The sequence below is a fragment of the Oncorhynchus mykiss genome, chromosome 20 (genome assembly GCF_057628025.1).
Source record: "Oncorhynchus mykiss isolate SJ-2025 chromosome 20, ASM5762802v1, whole genome shotgun sequence".
NCBI lineage: Eukaryota > Metazoa > Chordata > Actinopteri > Salmoniformes > Salmonidae > Oncorhynchus > Oncorhynchus mykiss.
Window position 1 is genome coordinate 48,139,947 of NC_143041.1, and position 20,000 is coordinate 48,159,946.

The following is a 20,000-nucleotide window of genomic DNA, read 5'->3' on the forward strand; positions in this document are numbered from 1 at the left end:
CAGGTCCTAATGGCCTGGTACTCTGGGCTCTATTGTCTCTCCATCAGGTTCTAATGGCCTGGTACTCAGGGCTCTATTGTCCCTCCATCAGGTTCTAATGGCCTGGTACTCAGGACTCTATTGTCCCTCCATCAGGTTCTAATGGCCTGGTACTCAGGGCTCTATTGTCCCTCCATCAGGTCCTAATGGCCAGGTACTCATGGCTCTATAGTCCCTCCATCAGGTCCTAATGGCCTGGTACTCTGGGCTTTATTGTCCCTCCATCAGGTCCTAATGGCCTGGTACTCTGGGCTCTGTTGTCCCTCCATCAGGTCCTAATGGCCTGGTACTCAGGGCTCTATTGTCCCTCCATCAGGTTCTAATGGCCTGGTACTCAGGGCTCTATTGTCCCTCCATCAGGTTCTAATGGCCTGGTACTCAGGGCTCTATTGTCCCTCCATCAGGTTCTAATGGCCTGGTACTCAGGGCTCTATTGTCCCTCCATCAGGTTCTAATGGCCTGGTACTCAGGGCTCTATTGTCCCTCCATCAGGTTCTAATGGCCTGGTACTCAGGGCTCTATTGTCCCTCCATCAGGTTCTAATGGCCTGGTACTCAGGGCTCTATTGTCCCTCCATCAGGTTCTAATGGCCTGGTACTCAGGACTCTATTGTCCCTCAATCAGGTCCTAATGGCCTGGTACTCAGGGCTCTATTGTCCCTCCATCAGGTCCTAATGGCCAGGTACTCATGGCTCTATAGTCCCTCCATCAGGTCCTAATGGCCTGGTACTCTGGGCTCTATTGTCCCTCCATCAGGTCCTAATGGCCTGGTACTCTGGGCTCTGTTGTCCCTCCATCAGGTCCTAATGGCCTGGTACTCAGGGCTCTATAGTCCCTCCATCAGGTTCTAATGGCCTGGTACTCAGGGCTCTATAGTCCCTCCATCAGGTTCTAATGGCCTGGTACTCAGGGCTCTATTGTCCCTCATTCAGGTTCTAATGGCCTGGTACTCAGGGCTCTATTGTCCCTCCATCAGGTCCTAATGGCCTGGTACTCAGGGCTCTATTGTCCCTCCATCAGGTCCTAATGGCCGGGTACTCAGGGCTCTATTGTCCCTCCATCAGGTTCTAATGGCCTGGTACTCAGGGCTCTATTGTCCCTCCATCAGGTCCTAATAGCCTGGTACTCAGGGCTCTATTGTCCCTCCATCAGGTCCTAATGGCCGGGTACTCAGGGCTCTATTGTCCCTCCATCAGGTCCTAATGGCCTGGTACTCAGGGCTCTATTGTCCCTCCATCAGGTTCTAATGGCCTGGTACTCAGGGCTCTATTGTCCCTCCATCAGGTCCCAATGGCCTGGTACTCAGGGCTCTATTGTCCCTCCATCAGGTCCTAATGGCCGGGTACTCAGGGCTCTATTGTCCCTCTAACCACTCTGACATCATTGCAATTAAAAATCACCACCATACACCTATCATTAAAACAGTATGGTGCTTTTAAAACTCACCTCCCTGTGATGATGAATTTGAAGAAAGAAGTTCAACAGCAGGTTGAAACTGAGTGGAAAACCTGGTCGTTGTGGATGTTTGTGTTGAAGCCAAACACAACGAAATGGACAGGTGATGATTAATTCAAAACACCCATATAAATATTAGGGATAATGCACACACAGAGGCACACACATAGGCCAGAGCCCAAGCCTGTGAAAAAAATGAATTCAAATAAGGATTGTTCTGTTCTTTATACAATATGTACCCTGCAGCATATTTGTATTTATTTATCTAGGGAAGTCAGTTAAGAACACATTATTATTTTACAATGCTCGGGCCTTCCCCTCCCGTAACCCGGACGACGCTGGGCCAATTGAGAACCTCACTAAGGGACTCCCAATCACAGCCTGGATTCGAACCAGGGTACGCCTCTAGCATTGAGATACAGTGCCTTAGACCGCTGCGCCACTCGGGAGCCCATTTATTTTGCACCGCAGAACATAAAAAAATAAATTAAAAAAACGACAGAAACGGGTCTTTAATTGGTCGAGCCTTTATTCCAACATTTCAAACATTTTGAATATGGACTGTATTATTATGCATACTGGAGGGAACCTATAGATAGGCCTATACTGGATGGAACCTATAGATAGGCCTATACTGGATGGAACCTATAGATAGGCCTATACTGGATGGAACCTATAGATAGGCCTATACTGGATGGAACCTATAGATAGGCCTATACTGGATGGAACCTATAGATAGGCCTATACTGGATGGAACCTATAGATAGGCCTATACTGGATGGAACCTATAGATAGGCCTATACTGGATGGAACCTATAGATAGGCCTATACTGGATGGAACCTATAGATAGGCCTATACTGGATGGAACCTATAGATAGGCCTATACTGGATGGAACCTATAGATAGGCCTATACTGGATGGAACCTATAGATAGGCCTATACTGGATGGAACCTATAGATAGGCCTATACTGGATGGAACCTATAGATAGGCCTATACTGGATGGAACCTATAGATAGGCCTATACTGGATGGAACCTATAGATAGGCCTATACTGGATGGAACCTATAGATAGGCCTATACTGGATGGAACCTATAGATAGGCCTATACTGGATGGAACCTATAGATAGGCCTATACTGGATGGAACCTATAGATAGGCCTATACTGGATGGAACCTATAGATAGGCCTATACTGGATGGAACCTATAGATAGGCCTATACTGGATGGAACCTATAGATAGGCCTATACTGGATGGAACCTATAGATAGGCCTATACTGGATGGAACCTATAGATAGGCCTATACTGGATGGAACCTATAGATAGGCCTATACTGGATGGAACCTATAGATAGGCCTATACTGGATGGAACCTATAGATAGGCCTATACTGGATGGAACCTATAGATAGGCCTATACTGGATGGAACCTATAGATAGGCCTATACTGGATGGAACCTATAGATAGGCCTATACTGGATGGAACCTATAGATAGGCCTATACTGGATGGAACCTATAGATAGGCCTATACTGGATGGAACCTATAGATAGGCCTATACTGGATGGAACCTATAGATAGGCCTATACTGGATGGAACCTATAGATAGGCCTATACTGGATGGAACCTATAGATAGGCCTATACTGGATGGAACCTATAGATAGGCCTATACTGGATGGAACCTATAGATAGGCCTATACTGGATGGAACCTATAGATAGGCCTATACTGGATGGAACCTATAGATAGGCCTATACTGGATGGAACCTATAGATAGGCCTATACTGGATGGAACCTATAGATAGGCCTATACTGGATGGAACCTATAGATAGGCCTATACTGGATGGAACCTATAGATAGGCCTATACTGGATGGAACCTATAGATAGGCCTATACTGGATGGAACCTATAGATAGGCCTATACTGGATGGAACCTATAGATAGGCCTATACTGGATGGAACCTATAGATAGGCCTATACTGGATGGAACCTATAGATAGGCCTATACTGGATGGAACCTATAGATAGGCCTATACTGGATGGAACCTATAGATAGGCCTATACTGGATGGAACCTATAGATATCCATCAGTCTGGGAGGGAACCTATAGATATCCATCAGTCTGGGAGGGAACCTATAGATATCCATCAGTCTGGGAGGGAACCTATAGATAGGCCTATACTGGATGGAACCTATAGATAGGCCTATACTGGATGGAACCTATAGATAGGCCTATACTGGATGGAACCTATAGATAGGCCTATACTGGATGGAACCTATAGATAGGCCTATACTGGATGGAACCTATAGATAGGCCTATACTGGATGGAACCTATAGATAGGCCTATACTGGATGGAACCTATAGATAGGCCTATACTGGATGGAACCTATAGATAGGCCTATACTGGATGGAACCTATAGATAGGCCTATACTGGATGGAACCTATAGATAGGCCTATACTGGATGGAACCTATAGATAGGCCTATACTGGATGGAACCTATAGATAGGCCTATACTGGATGGAACCTATAGATAGGCCTATACTGGATGGAACCTATAGATAGGCCTATACTGGATGGAACCTATAGATAGGCCTATACTGGATGGAACCTATAGATAGGCCTATACTGGATGGAACCTATAGATAGGCCTATACTGGATGGAACCTATAGATAGGCCTATACTGGATGGATTGGTTACCTGATGCTACGCTCCAAACCTTATATCCATCAGTCTGGGAAGGAACCTATAGATCTAGACGAGACAGTTGGTTCGTTGATCGTGCCGGGCAAGTTTACAGAGTTAGTCTACAATTATAGTGAATCTACAAGAGATTTCATCTTTAAGCACTTGGTAGCTGCAGGAACAAGGTTTTGGAAGCCCATGGCACACAGAGTTTGTGCTGAGTAGCACCTGTCACGCAGCACGAGACCGAAATGTTCCTGAAACAGTGGTTGATGCACGGAGTGAAAACCCCCAGAGTAGCCTACCTGAACGAACAGGCGGGAAAGAGACTTCCATTCGCTATTCGAAGGCAGAGGCAGATGACATGTCCATTCCCCACCCCCTGTTCCTGTCCCTGCCCATTTGATAATGGATCATTCTAAATCTAAATTGGGGCGGCAGGGTAGCCTAGTGGTTAGAGTGTTGGACTAGTAACCGGAAGGTTGCAAGTTCAAACCCCAGAGCTGACATGGTACAAGCTGTTGTTCTGCCCCTGAACCCACTGTTCCTCATTGAAAATAAGAATTTGTTCTTAACTGACTTGCCTAGTTATATAAAGGTAAATAATAATTTAACATATTAGTAAAGACAATATTATATTGAGAATAGTCTGATGGGTTAAAATAGAATCATAGAGCACAAGCTTCTTTTTTTATTGACATCAATAGTCTATATAATAGTCTATTCTGTTTCCTCTGAAAAACACTTCCCTTCATATCATAATTTAGACCTGCCTAAAATAAACAATGGATTAGTTTTTTTTGTGCGATGGTGTATATTAAATTGATTGATTAGATGTCCCAAAGGTCTGCGTCAGGCTTGTAGGCTGTGGAGGCCTGGAGATGATACACGTGTTTATGTTAATTCACGGTAAATTACCGTGAGGTGGGCAGTCTTTTCAAATCAAATCAAATCAAATGTTACTGGTCACATACACATGGTTAGCAGATGTTATTGGTCACATACACATGGTTAGCAGATGTTAATGGTCACATGGTTAGCAGATGTTGATGGTCACATGGTTAGCAGATGTTAATGCGAGTGTAGCGAAACGCTTGTGCTTCTAGTTCCGACAATGCAGTAATAACCAACAAGTAATCTAACGAGTAATCTTATATTATTATCATCATTTTAGGGTGTTACAGAAGACCTGCATTATCACCACTACCCATAGACCTGAATTAGCAATTCTACCCATAGACCTGCATTATCACCACTACCCATAGACCTGAATTATCACCACTACCCATAGACCTGAATTATCACCACTACCCATAGACCTGAATTATCACCACTACCCATAGACCTGAATTATCACCACTACCCATAGACCTGAATTATCACCACTACCCATAGACCTGAATTATCATCACTACCCATAGACCTGAATTATCATCACTACCCATAGACCTGAATTATCATCACTACCCATAGACCTGAATTATCACCACTACCCATAGACTTGAATGACCTGAATTATCATCACTACCCAAAGACCTGAATTATCACCACTACCCATAGACCTGAATTATCATCACTACCCAAAGACCTGAATTATCATCACTACCCATAGACCTGAATTATCATCACTACCCATAGACTTGAATGACCTGAATTATCATCACTACCCATAGACCTGAATTATCATCACTACCCATAGACCTGAATTATCATCACTACCCATAGACTTGAATGACCTGAATTATCATCACTACCCATAGACCTGAATTATCATCACTACCCAAAGACCTGAATTATCACCACTACCCATATACCTGAATTATCACCACTACCCATAGACCTGAATGACCTGAATTATCATCACTACCCATAGACTTGAATGACCTGAATTATCATCACTACCCATAGACCTGAATTATCATCACTACCCAAAGACCTGAATTATCACCACTACCCATAGACCTGAATTATCACCACTACCCATAGACCTGAATTATCATCACTACCCATAGACCTGAATTATCACCACTACCCATAGACCTGAATTATCACCACTACCCATAGACCTGAATTATCACCACTACCCATAGACCTGAATTATCATCACTACCCATAGACCTGAAAGACCTGAATTATCACCACTACCCATAGACCTGAATTATCACCACTACCCATAGACCTGAAAGACCTGAATTATCACCACTACCCATAGACCTGAATGACCTGAATTATCATCACTACACATAGACCTGAATGACCTGAATTATCATCACTACACATAGACCTGAATGACCTGAATTATCATCACTACCCATAGACCTGAATTATCACCACTACCCATAGACCTGAATTATCACCACTACCCATAGACCTGAATGACCTGAATTATCACCACTACCCATAGACCTGAATGACCTGAATTATCATCACTACCCATAGACCTGAATTATCACCACTACCCAAAGACCTGAATTATCACCACTACCCATAGACCTGAATTATCACCACTACCCAAAGACCTGAATTATCACCACTACCCATAGACCTGAATGACCTGAATTATCACCACTACCCATAGACCTGAATGACCTGAATTATCACCACTACCCATAGACCTGAATTATCACCACTACCCAAAGACCTGAATTATCATCACTACCCATAGACCTGAATTATCACCACTACCCATAGACCTGAATGACCTGAATTATCACCACTACCCATAGACCTGAATGACCTGAATTATCACCACTACCCATAGACCTGAATTATCACCACTACCCAAAGACCTGAATTATCACCACTACCCATAGACCTGAATTATCATCACTACCCATAGACCTGAATTATCACCACTACCCAAAGACCTGAATTATCATCACTACCCAAAGACCTGAATTATCACCACTACCCATAGACCTGAATTATCACCACTACCCATAGACCTGAATTATCACCACTACCCATAGACCTGAATTATCACCACTACCCATAGACCCATACCCATAGGAAATCCATTTTAGGAATTCTATTTGTATGGTTGGTTCACTTCCAAACAGTGAGGAGTGTTCCAACTTCTGATTGTCTTCAGAGACTAACATTTTCTGGGACACTTTCTTCTTTCAACTATATTAAAAATGGTGTCTTTTAGTCTAAAAAGTGGATCAAGGTTAAAATATTTGATTTAGGGGAGCTATATTAATTTGTTATTTAAGGTAAGAGGGGTGTCAATTAAAAAGCCAATTCCTCTCAAAGCTTATTTGAGGAAGAAGTCTGAAGGAGAGACCTTGGATCCTCTCTTCCAATGGGCTTTGAGAGGAATTGTGGAAACAAGGACAGAGAAAGCAAGGATTTGATGGATAGTAGGGTTTGTTACTGTTACTGCTACTGCTACTGTTACTGTTACTGTTACTGCTACTGTTACTGCTACTGTTACTGCTACTGTTACTGTTACTGCTACTGTTACTGCTACTGTTACTGTTACTGTTACTGCTACTGTTACTGTTACTGCTACTGCTACTGTTACTGCTACTGTTACTGCTACTGTTACTGCTACTGTTACTGTTACTGCTACTGTTACTGCTACTGTTACTGTTACTGTTACTGTTACTGTTACTGCTACTGTTACTGCTACTGTTACTGCTACTGTTACTGTTACTGTTACTGTTACTGTTACTACTACTGTTACTGTTACTGCTACTGTTACTGCTACTGTTACTGTTACTGTTACTGCTACTGTTACTGCTACTGTTACTGTTACTGTTACTACTACTGTTACTGCTACTGTTACTGCTACTGTTACTGTTACTGCTACTGTTACTGCTACTGTTACTGTTACTGTTACTGCTACTGTTACTGTTACTGTTACTGCTACTGCTACTGTTACTGTTACTGTTACTGCTACTGTTACTGCTACTGTTACTGCTACTGTTACTGTTACTGCTACTGTTACTGCTACTGCTACTGTTACTGTTACTGCTACTGTTACTGCTACTGTTACTGCTACTGTTACTGTTACTGCTACTGTTACTACTACTGTTACTGCTACTGTTAGAGTTACTACTACTGCTACTGTTACTACTACTGCTACTGCTACTGTTAGAGTTACTACTACTGCTACTGTTACTACTACTGCTACTGTTACTGCTACTGTTACTACTACTGTTACTGCTACTGTTACTGTTAATGTTACTGTTACTGTTACTGCTACTGTTACTGTTACTACTACTGCTACTGTTACTGCTACTGTTAGAGTTACTACTACTGCTACTGTTACTACTACTGTTACTGCTACTGTTAGAGTTACTACTACTGCTACTGTTACTACTACTGCTACTGTTACTGCTACTGTTACTACTACTGTTACTGCTACTGTTACTGTTACTGCTCCAACTACTGTTACTACTACATCTGCTCAACCGTACTCTACTGTCAAGCTCCGTCCACTCTACCATGTGGTTACTGTGTTAACGGTTCAACCTCAAAGCCCCAGGGTAGACAAGGTGGACGGAGGTGAGGTGGACAAGGTGATGGAGTAAACTAGTGAAGGAGTAACTAGTGATGGAGTAAACTAGTGAAGGAGTAACTAGTGATGGAGTAAACTAGTGAAGGAGTAACTAGTGAAGGAGTAACGAGTGATGGAGTAAACTAGTGAAGGAGTAACTAGTGATGGAGTAAACTAGTGAAGGAGTAACTAGTGAAGGAGTAACTAGTGATGGAGTAAACTAGTGAAGGAGTAACTAGTGATGGAGTAAACTAGTGAAGGAGTAACTAGTGATGGAGTAAACTAGTGAAGGTGCTATATCGGCATCTCCAATGATCGAATTGCGGGGTAGAAAAAAATGTAATAAAAATGCCTAGACCTACCCATAATGCACTGGTCAAAAGTAGTGCACTAAATATGAAAATATAGAATTACAGAAATTTTAGGTTGCCATTTGGGATGCCAGTAAACTAGCAAAACAACGTAAATCAAGTAAATAAATATGAACACAAAATCAATTAATCACCTTGGTGAAAACATGCCTGTTATACTTGTCCTGAGCACAGCATACGTACATACTCTCTCAAATATGAAATTTATAGAGGGAAATATGCTGCTACTGATACTGTATGGGTATGTGGAAGCTATATAAGGGAGAAATGTTGGTGATTTACCCAATGAATTACTGGGAGTTTATATATATACAAAGAAAGTGGCAAACACTATAAATAAACCCCCAGTTATGTACCGCGTCTTCTTCAGGGAGAAATGTTGGAGTTTATATATATATATATATATATTATAGAGCGTGCAACTCTTTTTGCTATATATATATGTTTTTATAGCTTCCAGTTTATCCACCGTTAGTCAGCACCTCTAAACTAAATAATTTCTCTGTGGGTACGCCAGCTCATGCTTTCTGTAAAAGTATATGTGACAGTGGGATTTTCTATAAATACTCAGCCCAAAAAAGAATAGCTGAGAAGGAGATAGAGGGAGAGGGAGAGATAGAGAGAGAGAGGGAGGGAAAGTGTGAGAGAGAGAGCAGGAGAGGGTGAGAGAGAGGGGGGAGAGAGAGGGAGGGAAAGAGAGAGGGAGTGAGAGAGATAAAGGGAAGAGAGAGGGAGAGAGAGAGAGAGAGAGAGAGGGAGAAGGAGAGAGAGAGGGAGGGAGAGAGGGGGGAGAGAGAGGGAGGGAAAGAGAGAGGGAGAGAGAGGGAAAGAGAGAGGGAGAGGGAGAAAGAGAGAGGGAGAGAGAGAGAGAGAGGGAGAGAGAGAGGGAGGAGAGAGAGAGAGAGAGGGGGAGAGAGAGGGAGGGAGAGAGAGAGAGGGAGAGGGAGAGAGAGAGGGAGAGAGAGAGAGAGAGAGAGAGAGAGAGAGGGGCAGAAAGATAGAGAACACACAAAAAAACACAAAAAAACAGGGCAAACTAGAATGCTATTTGGCCCTAAACAGAGAGTACACAGCGGGCAGAATACCTGACCACTGTGACTGACCCAAACTTAAGGAAAGCTTTGACTATGTACGAACTCAGTGAGCATAGCCTTGCTATTGAGAAGACATGGTTCTCAAGAGAAGACAGGCTATGTGCTCACTGCCCACAAAATGAGGTGGAAACTGAGATGCACTTCCTAACCTCCTGCCCAATGTATGACCATATTAGAGACACATATTTCCCTCAGATTACACAGATCCACAAAGAATTCAAAAACAAATAACATTTTGAATATTCACATATCTGTTGGGTGAAATACCCAGTGGTGTAAAGTACTTCAGTAAAAATACTTTAAAGTACTACGTAAGTCGTTTTATGTGATATCTGTACTTTACTATTTATATTTTTGACAACTTTTACTTCACTAAAAATCCTAAAGAAAATAATGTACTTTTTACTCCATACATTATCCCTGACACCCGAAACTACTCATTACATTTCGAATGCTTAGCAGGACAGGAAAATGGTCCAATTCACAACAACAATGTTAAATGACATTAAGGTGCACTGTTACTGCTGCTACTGTTAACGCTACTACTGTTACTGCTGCTACTATTACTGCTACTGCTACTGCTACTACTACTGTTACTGTTACTAATACTGTTACTGTTACTGTTACTACTACTGTTACTGTTACTACTACTGTTACTGCTGCTGCTACTGTTACTGCTGCTACTGTTACTGCTACTATTACTGTTACTACTACTACTACTGTTGCTGCTGTTACTGTTACTACTACTGTTACTGTTACTGTTACTACTACTGTTACTGTTACTACTACTGTTACTGTTACTACTACTGTTACTGCTGCTACTGTTACTGTTACTGTTACTGCTGTTACTGTTACTGTTACTACTACTGTTACTGTTACTACTACTGTTACTGTTACTACTACTGTTACTGTTACTGTTACTGTTACTACTACTGTTACTGCTGCTACTATTACTGTTACTGTTACTGCTGCTACTGTTACTACTACTGTTACTACTACTGTTACTGTTACTGTTACTACTACTGTTACTGTTACTGTTAATGCTGTTACTGTTACTGCTACTGTTACTGTTACTACTACTGTTACTGCTACTGTTACTGTTACTGCTGCTACTTTTACTGTTACTGTTACTGTTACTACTACTACTACTGTTACTGCTGTTACTGTTACTGTTACTACTACTGTTACTGTTACTGTTACTGTTACTGCTACTGTTACTGCTACTGCTACTGTTACTGCTACTGCTACTGTTACTACTACTGTTACTGCTACTGTTACTGTTACTGTTACTACTACTGTTACTGCTACTGTTACTACTACTGTTACTGTTACTGTTACTACTGTTACTGTTACTGTTACTGTTACTGTTACTGTTACTGCTGCTACTGTTACTGCTGCTACTGTTACTGTTACTCTTACTGTTACTGCTGTTACTACTGTTACTGTTACTGCTACTGCTGTTACTGTTACTGCTACTGCTACTGCTACTGTTACTGCTACTGCTACTGTTACTCTTACTGTTACTGCTGTTACTACTGTTACTACTACTGTTACTGCTGCTACTGTTACTGCTACTGCTACTGTTACTCTTACTGTTACTGCTACTGCTACTGCTACTGTTACTCTTACTGTTACTACTGTTACTACTGTTACTCTTACTGTTACTGTTACTGCTACTGTTACTGTTACTACTACTACTACTACTACTGTTACTGTTACTGTTACTACTACTACTACTACTACTGTTACTGTTACTGTTACTGCTACTGTTACTGTTACTGTTACTGCTGTTACTACTGTTACTGTTACTGCTACTGCTGTTACTGTTACTGCTATTGTTACTCTTACTGTTACTGCTGTTACTACTGCTACTGTTACTGCTACTGCTGTTACTGTTACTACTACTACTACTGCTACGGTTACTCTTACTGTTACTACTGTTACTACTGTTACTCTTACTGTTACTGTTACTGCTACTGCTACTGTTACTGTTACTACTACTACTACTACTACTGTTACTGTTACTGTTACTACTACTACTACTACTACTGTTACTGTTACTGTTACTGCTACTGTTACTGTTACTGTTACTACTGTTACTACTGTTACTGTTACTGCTGCTACTGTTACTGTTACTGCTACTACTACTGTTACTACTACTACTACTGTTACTGTTACTGCTACTAATACTGTTACTACTACTACTACTGCTACTGTTACTGTTACTGTTACTACTACTACTACTACTACTACTACTACTACTGTTACTGCTACTACTACTATTACTGTTACTACTACTGTTACTACTGCTACTACTGCTACTGTTACTGGTACTACTACTGTTACTACTACTGTTACTGTTACTGCTACTGTTACTGTTACTACTACTGTTACTACCACTGTTACTGTTACTGTTACTGTTACTGTTACTGTTACTACTACTGTTACTGTTACTACTACTGTTACTACTACTGTTACTGTTACTGTTACTACTACTGTTACTACTACTGTTACTGTTACTGCTCCTACTACTACTTTTACTGCTACTACTGTTACTACTCCTACTATTGCTACTACCACTGTTACTGCTACTATGCACTGGCCTCTTGCTCCGACCACCACCTCAGCCTCCACCTGTGTTCCTGCCGGGGGCATTGTTAAAGCTTATCACTGGCCGTAGGCTGTTTTATATGGATGCTTTGCTTGGGCACTGAGCTAGCCTGAAGGAGCATAGCCTATATCGCCAAAGACTTACATTATTCATTGCTTAATAAACGGTTAAACTTATCTCTACGTGCTGCTTTCTTTCCGAACTGGTTTTAATGCCCATCCTAGAATTCACCAGTGCTGTGGTATAAATATATTTATAACTGAACACTAACAGTAATGCATTGCAGTAAATCGAGTAAAGAAGACAGCGCGTGGTGGGAGAAAACGCAGGAGAAGATTCCCGCTCTCTGAATCCATTCAGGTAAGTCATTCCACTTGTTGATAAACTCACTACTATAAATGGACAGTTCAGTCTGAATTACAATTTGTTTATGTTGGTCTTTTGTTATATAGATTATGTTAGATTTTTTGGGTGGGGGTGGGGGGGGGGATGATGCCTTCGGGTTTTTACCCTACAGCCAGCAGCTGGACTTCGTTGTCTGTGGAGGGGTTGTCTGTGGAGGGGTTGTCTGTGGAGGGGTTGTCTGTGGAGGGGTTGTCTGTGGAGGGGTTGTCTGTGGAGGGGTTGTCTGTGAAAGGTTTGTCTGTGGAGGGGCTGTCTGTGAAAGGGTTGTCTGTGGAGGGGTTGTCTGTGGAGGGGTTGTCTGTGGAGGGGTTGTCTGTGGAGGGGTTGTCTGTGGAGGGGTTGTCTGTGGAGGGGTTGTCTGTGGAGGGGTTGTCTGTGAAAGGTTTGTCTGTGGAGGAGTTGTCTTCTCACCTCTCACCTGCCCTCTCTCAACACCTCTCTCCTGTCCTGTCCTCTCTTCTCACCTCTCACCTGCCCTCTCTCAACACCTCTTACCTGTCCTCTCTTCTCACCTCTCACTTGTCCTCTCTCAACACCTCTCTCCTGTCCTCTCTCAATACCTCTCACCTGTCCTCTCTTCTCACCTCTCTCCTGTCCTCTCTTCTCACCTCTCCTCTCTCAACACCTCGTACCTGTCCTCTCTCAACAACTCTTACCTGTCCTCTCTTCTCACCTCTCTCCTGTCCTGTCCTCTCTTCTCACCTCTCACCTGCCCTCTCTCAACACCTCTCTCCTGTCCTCTCTCAATACCTCTCACCTGTCCTCTCTTCTCACCTCTCTCCTGTCCTCGCTTCTCACCTCTCCTCTCTCAACACCTCGTACCTGTCCTCTCTCAACAACTCTTACCTGCCCTCTCTCAACACCTCTCTCCTGTCCTGTCCTCTCTTCTCACCTCTCACCTGCCCTCTCTCAACACCTCTTACCTGTCCTCTCTTCTCACCTCTCACTTGTCCTCTCTCAACACCTCTCTCCTGTCCTCTCTCAATACCTCTCACCTGTCCTCTCTTCTCACCTCTCTCCTGTCCTCTCTTCTCACCTCTCCTCTCTCAACACCTCGTACCTGTCCTCTCTCAACAACTCTTACCTGTCCTCTCTTCTCACCTCTCTCCTGTCCTCTCTCAACACCTCTTACCTGTCCTCTCTCAACACCTCTCACCTGTCCTTTAGGTTTTCAATTCAACATCAGTTGTAACTAACCATGATTAACTTATTAACCAGGTAATTATTAAGGTTGGAGTGAAAACCTACAGGAGGGTACCTCTCCAGGAACAGGGTTGGAGAGCCCTGATATAAACCTACAGAAAGGTACCTCTCCAGGAACAGGGTTGGAAAGCCCTGATGTAAACCTACAGAAAGGTACCTCTCCAGGAACAGGGTTGGAAAGCCCTCATGTAAACCTCCAGGAACAGGGTTGGAGAGCCCTGCACTCGTCCATCTTCTACCACATTATATTAAAGCTGTCACAATGTGTCAAAGACATTATGTTACCAACTGTAACAGGTTGCTGTTAATCACAATGATATAAAATGTAACGGTGGCTGAACCACCGATCCAGTAGAATCCATATATTCTTTAAATTAAAACGATTTAAAAAAAGAGCAGCAGACTGTAGGGCGTTCCACACAATTATTTATTTGAACAAAAAGTCCCGATTGGGCGATCCAAAATATAAAGTTCTGTTTTAATAAAGTCAATTCAGAATGTTCTGTTGTCCTCCTATGGCGTGGACGCTCTGAAGGCTCCATTCCAGTGGTAGCAGTAGGCCTCTCCCTGGGTCGTGTTGTACTGAGTGGAAGACAAATATTGTGCCAGCAGATGGGGCTGTTGTGCTTAAGCAACAGAGCTCAACCGTAGACTGTATTTCTATCTTTAAAAGTATCTGTCTCCAAATATGACCAAACTAAAAGGAAATGGAGAAGTACTTGACTTTTGTTAATAAGGCCACCTCTGTCTAAACTCTGGTCCCCGTCCGTTTAGAGTTGAACATCTTTGTCGTACCTTTTCTAGAGACCAAATCGTACAATGTGTGAAAGAAGGGGAGGGGGAGGGGGAGGGTGGAAAGGGGGTTCACACAGTGATGGCAAAGAAAATATAAATATATATATATATATATTATTAGTAGATAAATCCAACAGGGAAATCAACAAGAGTGTGATCAGGTAATTTAAAATAGAAGGTAAATCGATAGGCGGGGGGGGGGGGGGGGGGGGTATGTTATGTATGTGTTATGTATGTGTTATGTATGTGTTTATGTATGTGTTTATGTATGTGTTTATGTATGTGTTTATGTATGTGTTATGTATGTGTTTATGTATGTGTTATGTATGTGTTATGTATGTGTTATGTATGTGTTATGTATGTGTTTATGTATGTGTTATGTATGTGTTATGTATGTGTTATGTATGTGTTATGTATGTGTTATGTATGTGTTATGTATGTGTTATGTATGTGTTTATGTATGTGTTATGTATGTGTTTATGTATGTGTTATGTATGTGTTATGTATGTGTTATGTATGTGTTATGTATGTGTTTATGTATGTGTTATGTATGTGTTATGTATGTGTTATGTATGTGTTATGTATGTGTTATGTATGTGTTATGTATGTGTTATGTATGTGTTATGTATGTGTTTATGTATGTGTTATGTATGTGTTTATGTATGTGTTATGTATGTGTTATGTATGTGTTATGTATGTGTTGAATGGAGAAGAACTTTGCTTTTGGGAAGGTCTCCTCTCATTGCTTCAACTGTGGTCAACTACAGTTCAGCTACAGGTCACTGCTGCACTGCCAACCCCAGTAGTATCTAAACACCCTCTGAACCCACCGAGGGGCCTCGACACTCTAAACACCATCTGAACCCACCGAGGGGCCTCGACACCCTAAACACCCTCTGAAACCACCGGGGGGCCTCGACACTCTAAACACCCTCTGAACCCACCGAGGGGCCTCAACACTCTAAACACCCTCTGAACCCACCGAGGCCTCGACACTCTAAACACCCTCTGAACCCACCGAGGGGCCTCAACACTCTAAACATACAGTTTCCGTGCAAAGAGGAGGGGTGTTACCATGGGAAACAGTTTCCGTGCAAAGAGGAGGAGTGTTACCATGGGAAACAGTTTCTGTGCAAAGAGGAGGAGTGTTACCATGCGAAACAGTTTCTGTGCAAAGAGGAGGAGTGTTACCATGGGAAACAGTTTCCGTGCAAAGAGGAGGGGTGTTACCATGGGAAACAGTTTCCGTGCAAAGAGGAGGGGTGTTACCATGTGAAACAGTTTCCGTGCAAAGAGGAGGGGGTTCCCAAAGCTCTGGTTGAAGAGGTTCACTGATGTTGCCGTCCTAATTGTTGGTGTTATTAATGCTGTTATAATAATGAAATGATTCATAAGAACGAGTGGCGCTGAAGATATAGCGTACAATCCCTCATACCAGTAGGGGAGGTGGGTGGAGGTGAGGTGGTGGTGGTGGTGGAGGAGTTGAGGTGGTGGTGGTGGAGGTGAGGTGGTGCTGGTGGTGGTGGTGGTGGAGGTGAGGTGGTGGTGGTGGTGGTGGAGGTGAGGTGGTGGTGGTAGTGGAGGAGTTGAGGTGGTGGTGGAGGAGTTGAGGTGGTGGTGGTGGTGGAGGAGGTGAGGTGGTGGTGGAGGTGGTGGTGGTGGTGGTGGTGGAGGAGTTGAGGTGGTGGTGGAGGAGTTGAGGTTGTGGTGGTGGTGGTGGAGGAGGTGAGGTGGTGGTGGTGGTGGAGGAGTTGAGGTGGTGGTGAGGTGGTGGTGGTGGTGGTGGAGGAGTTGAGGTGGTTGTGGAGGTGAGGTGGTGGTGGTGGAGGAGTTGAGGTGGAGGTGAGGTGGTGGTGGTGGTGGTTGAGGTGGTGGAGGAGGTGAGGAGGTGGAGTTGAGGTGGTGGTGGTGGAGGAGCTGAGGTGGTTGAGGTGGTTAAGGTGGTGGAGGAGCTGAGGTGGTGGTGGAGGTGGAGAAGCACCTCATTGTTGATGTCAGGGATCTGCTCTGTCTTCAAGAAGGTTCCCGTTGTTGGATGTCCTTAGCCTCTTGCAGGAACTCCTCTGCAACAGCAATCACATGACCTCCTGCCCTCCAAAAGATCCAATTCTAGCCTGAAAAATAGACAGAAGGCCCGATTGGTTGAGCAAAATGTTATTTTTATGTAGCTAACAACCCCTAAAGTGTTCATTTGTCTAATCTGTGCCAGCTCTCAGAGCCTCCGACCTATGATGACAATCGTGCATTTACAGGCGATGCAGTTTTAACTACAAACTAGCTAAAAAATGTTCTTCATACAGACATCACTATAGCTAGCTAGCTGCTGTACAGTAACGTTCACATTTTATAGATTCCATAACTAGATTATGGACCATTAACGTTAGCTAGCTATCTTGAGTTCAGTTTAATGTCAAGTGGCAGGCAGATCTGTCTAGCTAGTTAACGTTGGAAGCTAGGTAGCGTTATATTATCTAGCTACATTTTTCTGTTGCAGCTGTTACACCCCTCCCTCTCAACACCTAGCTAGCTAGCTATTTAACATTAAGTTAACGTTACCTGGCTATTGACGGTTTGATGTCCATCTCTTCTGTCCATGAGAGGCAGTGTGTTGCAATCAGAGATGGTGTAATTTAACATTTTCGAGAAAATGGGCAGCCATTGTTTTAACGAGCTAGCTAATTTTACCTCCGAAGAACATCAACGTTGAGCGAACGTCTTTCATCGGTACGTGAGAGCGTGAGCAGTTTGAGTCGGCAGAGTACCAACGACCTTGACAGTGACGACCTTGACGTAAACGAGGATCATCAGTGACCAAAATCTATGAGTCATAGCATATGTATCGGTGAATCGCTGTGACGTATAACAAAAATGAGTGATAGCGTTTAATCAATGTGTAATAACTACATTATTAAAAAAAAAAAATGTTTTATGTATGAACGAACGTGTTAAATGATTATGTGACGGGCAGTCAGATTCAGGTCCTGATTGGCCAAAACAAGCTCATTCGACACATATCCAAATGACCCGTTCCACATATAAAGGACTATAAATGAGGTAAACCCAGTAAGTGGCTTAACGTCGTGTGTCCCAACCTGTCAACAGTAAACACAGTTATAGATACCAGACTCCAGGACCCCAAACCATTCTCTTTGTAGTGATTGATACTATGAAGTTACTAGACTCCAGGACCCCAATCCATTCTCTCAACCAAAAACACATTATCCTCAACTCAAATCCAGAGTGTGTTGACCTCAACTAATCAAATGTATTTTCTAAAGTCAATCAACCAATCAAATGTCCCATTTTCTCCCCCATCAGTCAAAGTGGTTTACAGATACCCAGCCTAAAACCCCAAACAACAAGCAATGCAGAAGAACTGTGAGTGCTACTGATGATGATGCTAGTTGGTGTTGTGTATACAGTATGTGTCTGTATTGTCTGTGTGAGTTAGCATGTACAGTAGTTGTCCATCTTATCTCAGTGTGTGTTAGCATGTACAGTATAGTCGTGGCCAAAAGTTTTTGAGAATGACACAAATATTAATTTTCACAAAGTCTGCTGCCTCAGTTTGTATGATGGCAATTTGCATATACTCCAGAATGTTATGAAGAGTGATCAGAGGAATTATAATTAATTGCAAAGTCCCTGTTTGCCATTTCCCCCAAAAATATTTCCACTGCATTTCAGCCCTGCCACAAAAGGATCAGCTGACATGTCAGTGATTCTCTCGTTAACACAGGTGTGAGTGTTGACGAGGACAAGGCTGGAGATCACTCTGTCATGCTGATTGAGTTTGAAAAACAGACTGGAAGCTTCAAAAGGAGAGTGGTGCTTGGAATCATTGTTATTTTTCTGTCAACCATGGTTACCTGGAAGGAAACACGTGCCGTCATCATTGCTTTGCACAAAAAGGGCTTCACAGGCAAGGATATTGCTGCCAGTAAGTAAGATTGCACCTAAATCAACCATTTATCGGCTCATCAAGAACTTCAAGGAGAGCGGTTCAATTGTTGTGAAGAAGGCTTCAGGGCACCCAAGAAAGTCCAGCACGCACCAGGACCGTCTCCTAAAGTTGATTCAGCTGCGGGATCGGGGCACCACCAGTACAGAGCTTGCTCAGGAATGGCAGCAGGCAGGTGTGAGTGCATCTGCACGCACATTGAGGCGAAGACTTTTGGAGGATGGCCTGGTGTCAAGAAGGGCAGCAAAGAAGCCACTTCTCTCCAGGAAAAACATCAGGGACAGACTGATATTCTGCAAAAGGTACAGGGATTGGACTGCTGAGGACTGGGGTAAAGTAATTTTCTCTGATGAATCCCCTTTCCGATTGTTTGGGGCATCCGGAAAAAGCTTGTCCGGAGAAGACAAGGTGAGCGCTACGATCAGTCCTGTGTCATGCCAACAGTAAAGCATCCTGAGACCATTCATGTGTGGGGTTGCTTCTCAGCCAAGGGAGTGGGCTCACTCACAATTTTACCTAAGAACACAGACATGAATAAAGAATGGTACCAACACATCCTCCAAGAGCAACTTCTCCCAACCATCCAGGAACAGTTTGGTGACGAACAATGCCTTTTCCAGCATGATGGAGCACTTTGCCATAAGGCAAAAGTGATAACTAAGTGGCTCGGGGAACAAAACATCGATATTTTGGGTCCATGGCCAGTAAACTCCCCAGACCTTAATCCCATTAAGAACTTGTGGTCAATCCTCAAGAGGCAGGTGGACAAACAAAACCCCACAAATTCTGACAAACTCCAAGCATTGATTATGCAAGAATGGGCTGCTGTCAGTCAGGACGTGGCCCAGAAGTTAATTGACAGCATGCCAGGGCAGA

General features: G+C 43.2%; 1 protein-coding gene across 1 annotated transcript in view; it reads right to left on the minus strand.

Moving 5' to 3' along the window:
* Positions 1–20,000, minus strand: part of LOC110492809 (netrin receptor UNC5B-b) — a 71,819-nt gene that overhangs the window by 25,645 nt on the left and 26,174 nt on the right. Inside the window, exon 8 of the mRNA XM_090211984.1 lies at positions 13,271–13,508. Coding sequence (XP_090068110.1) covers positions 13,271–13,508 — 238 coding nt within the window. The remainder of the gene's footprint in view (positions 1–13,270; positions 13,509–20,000) is intronic.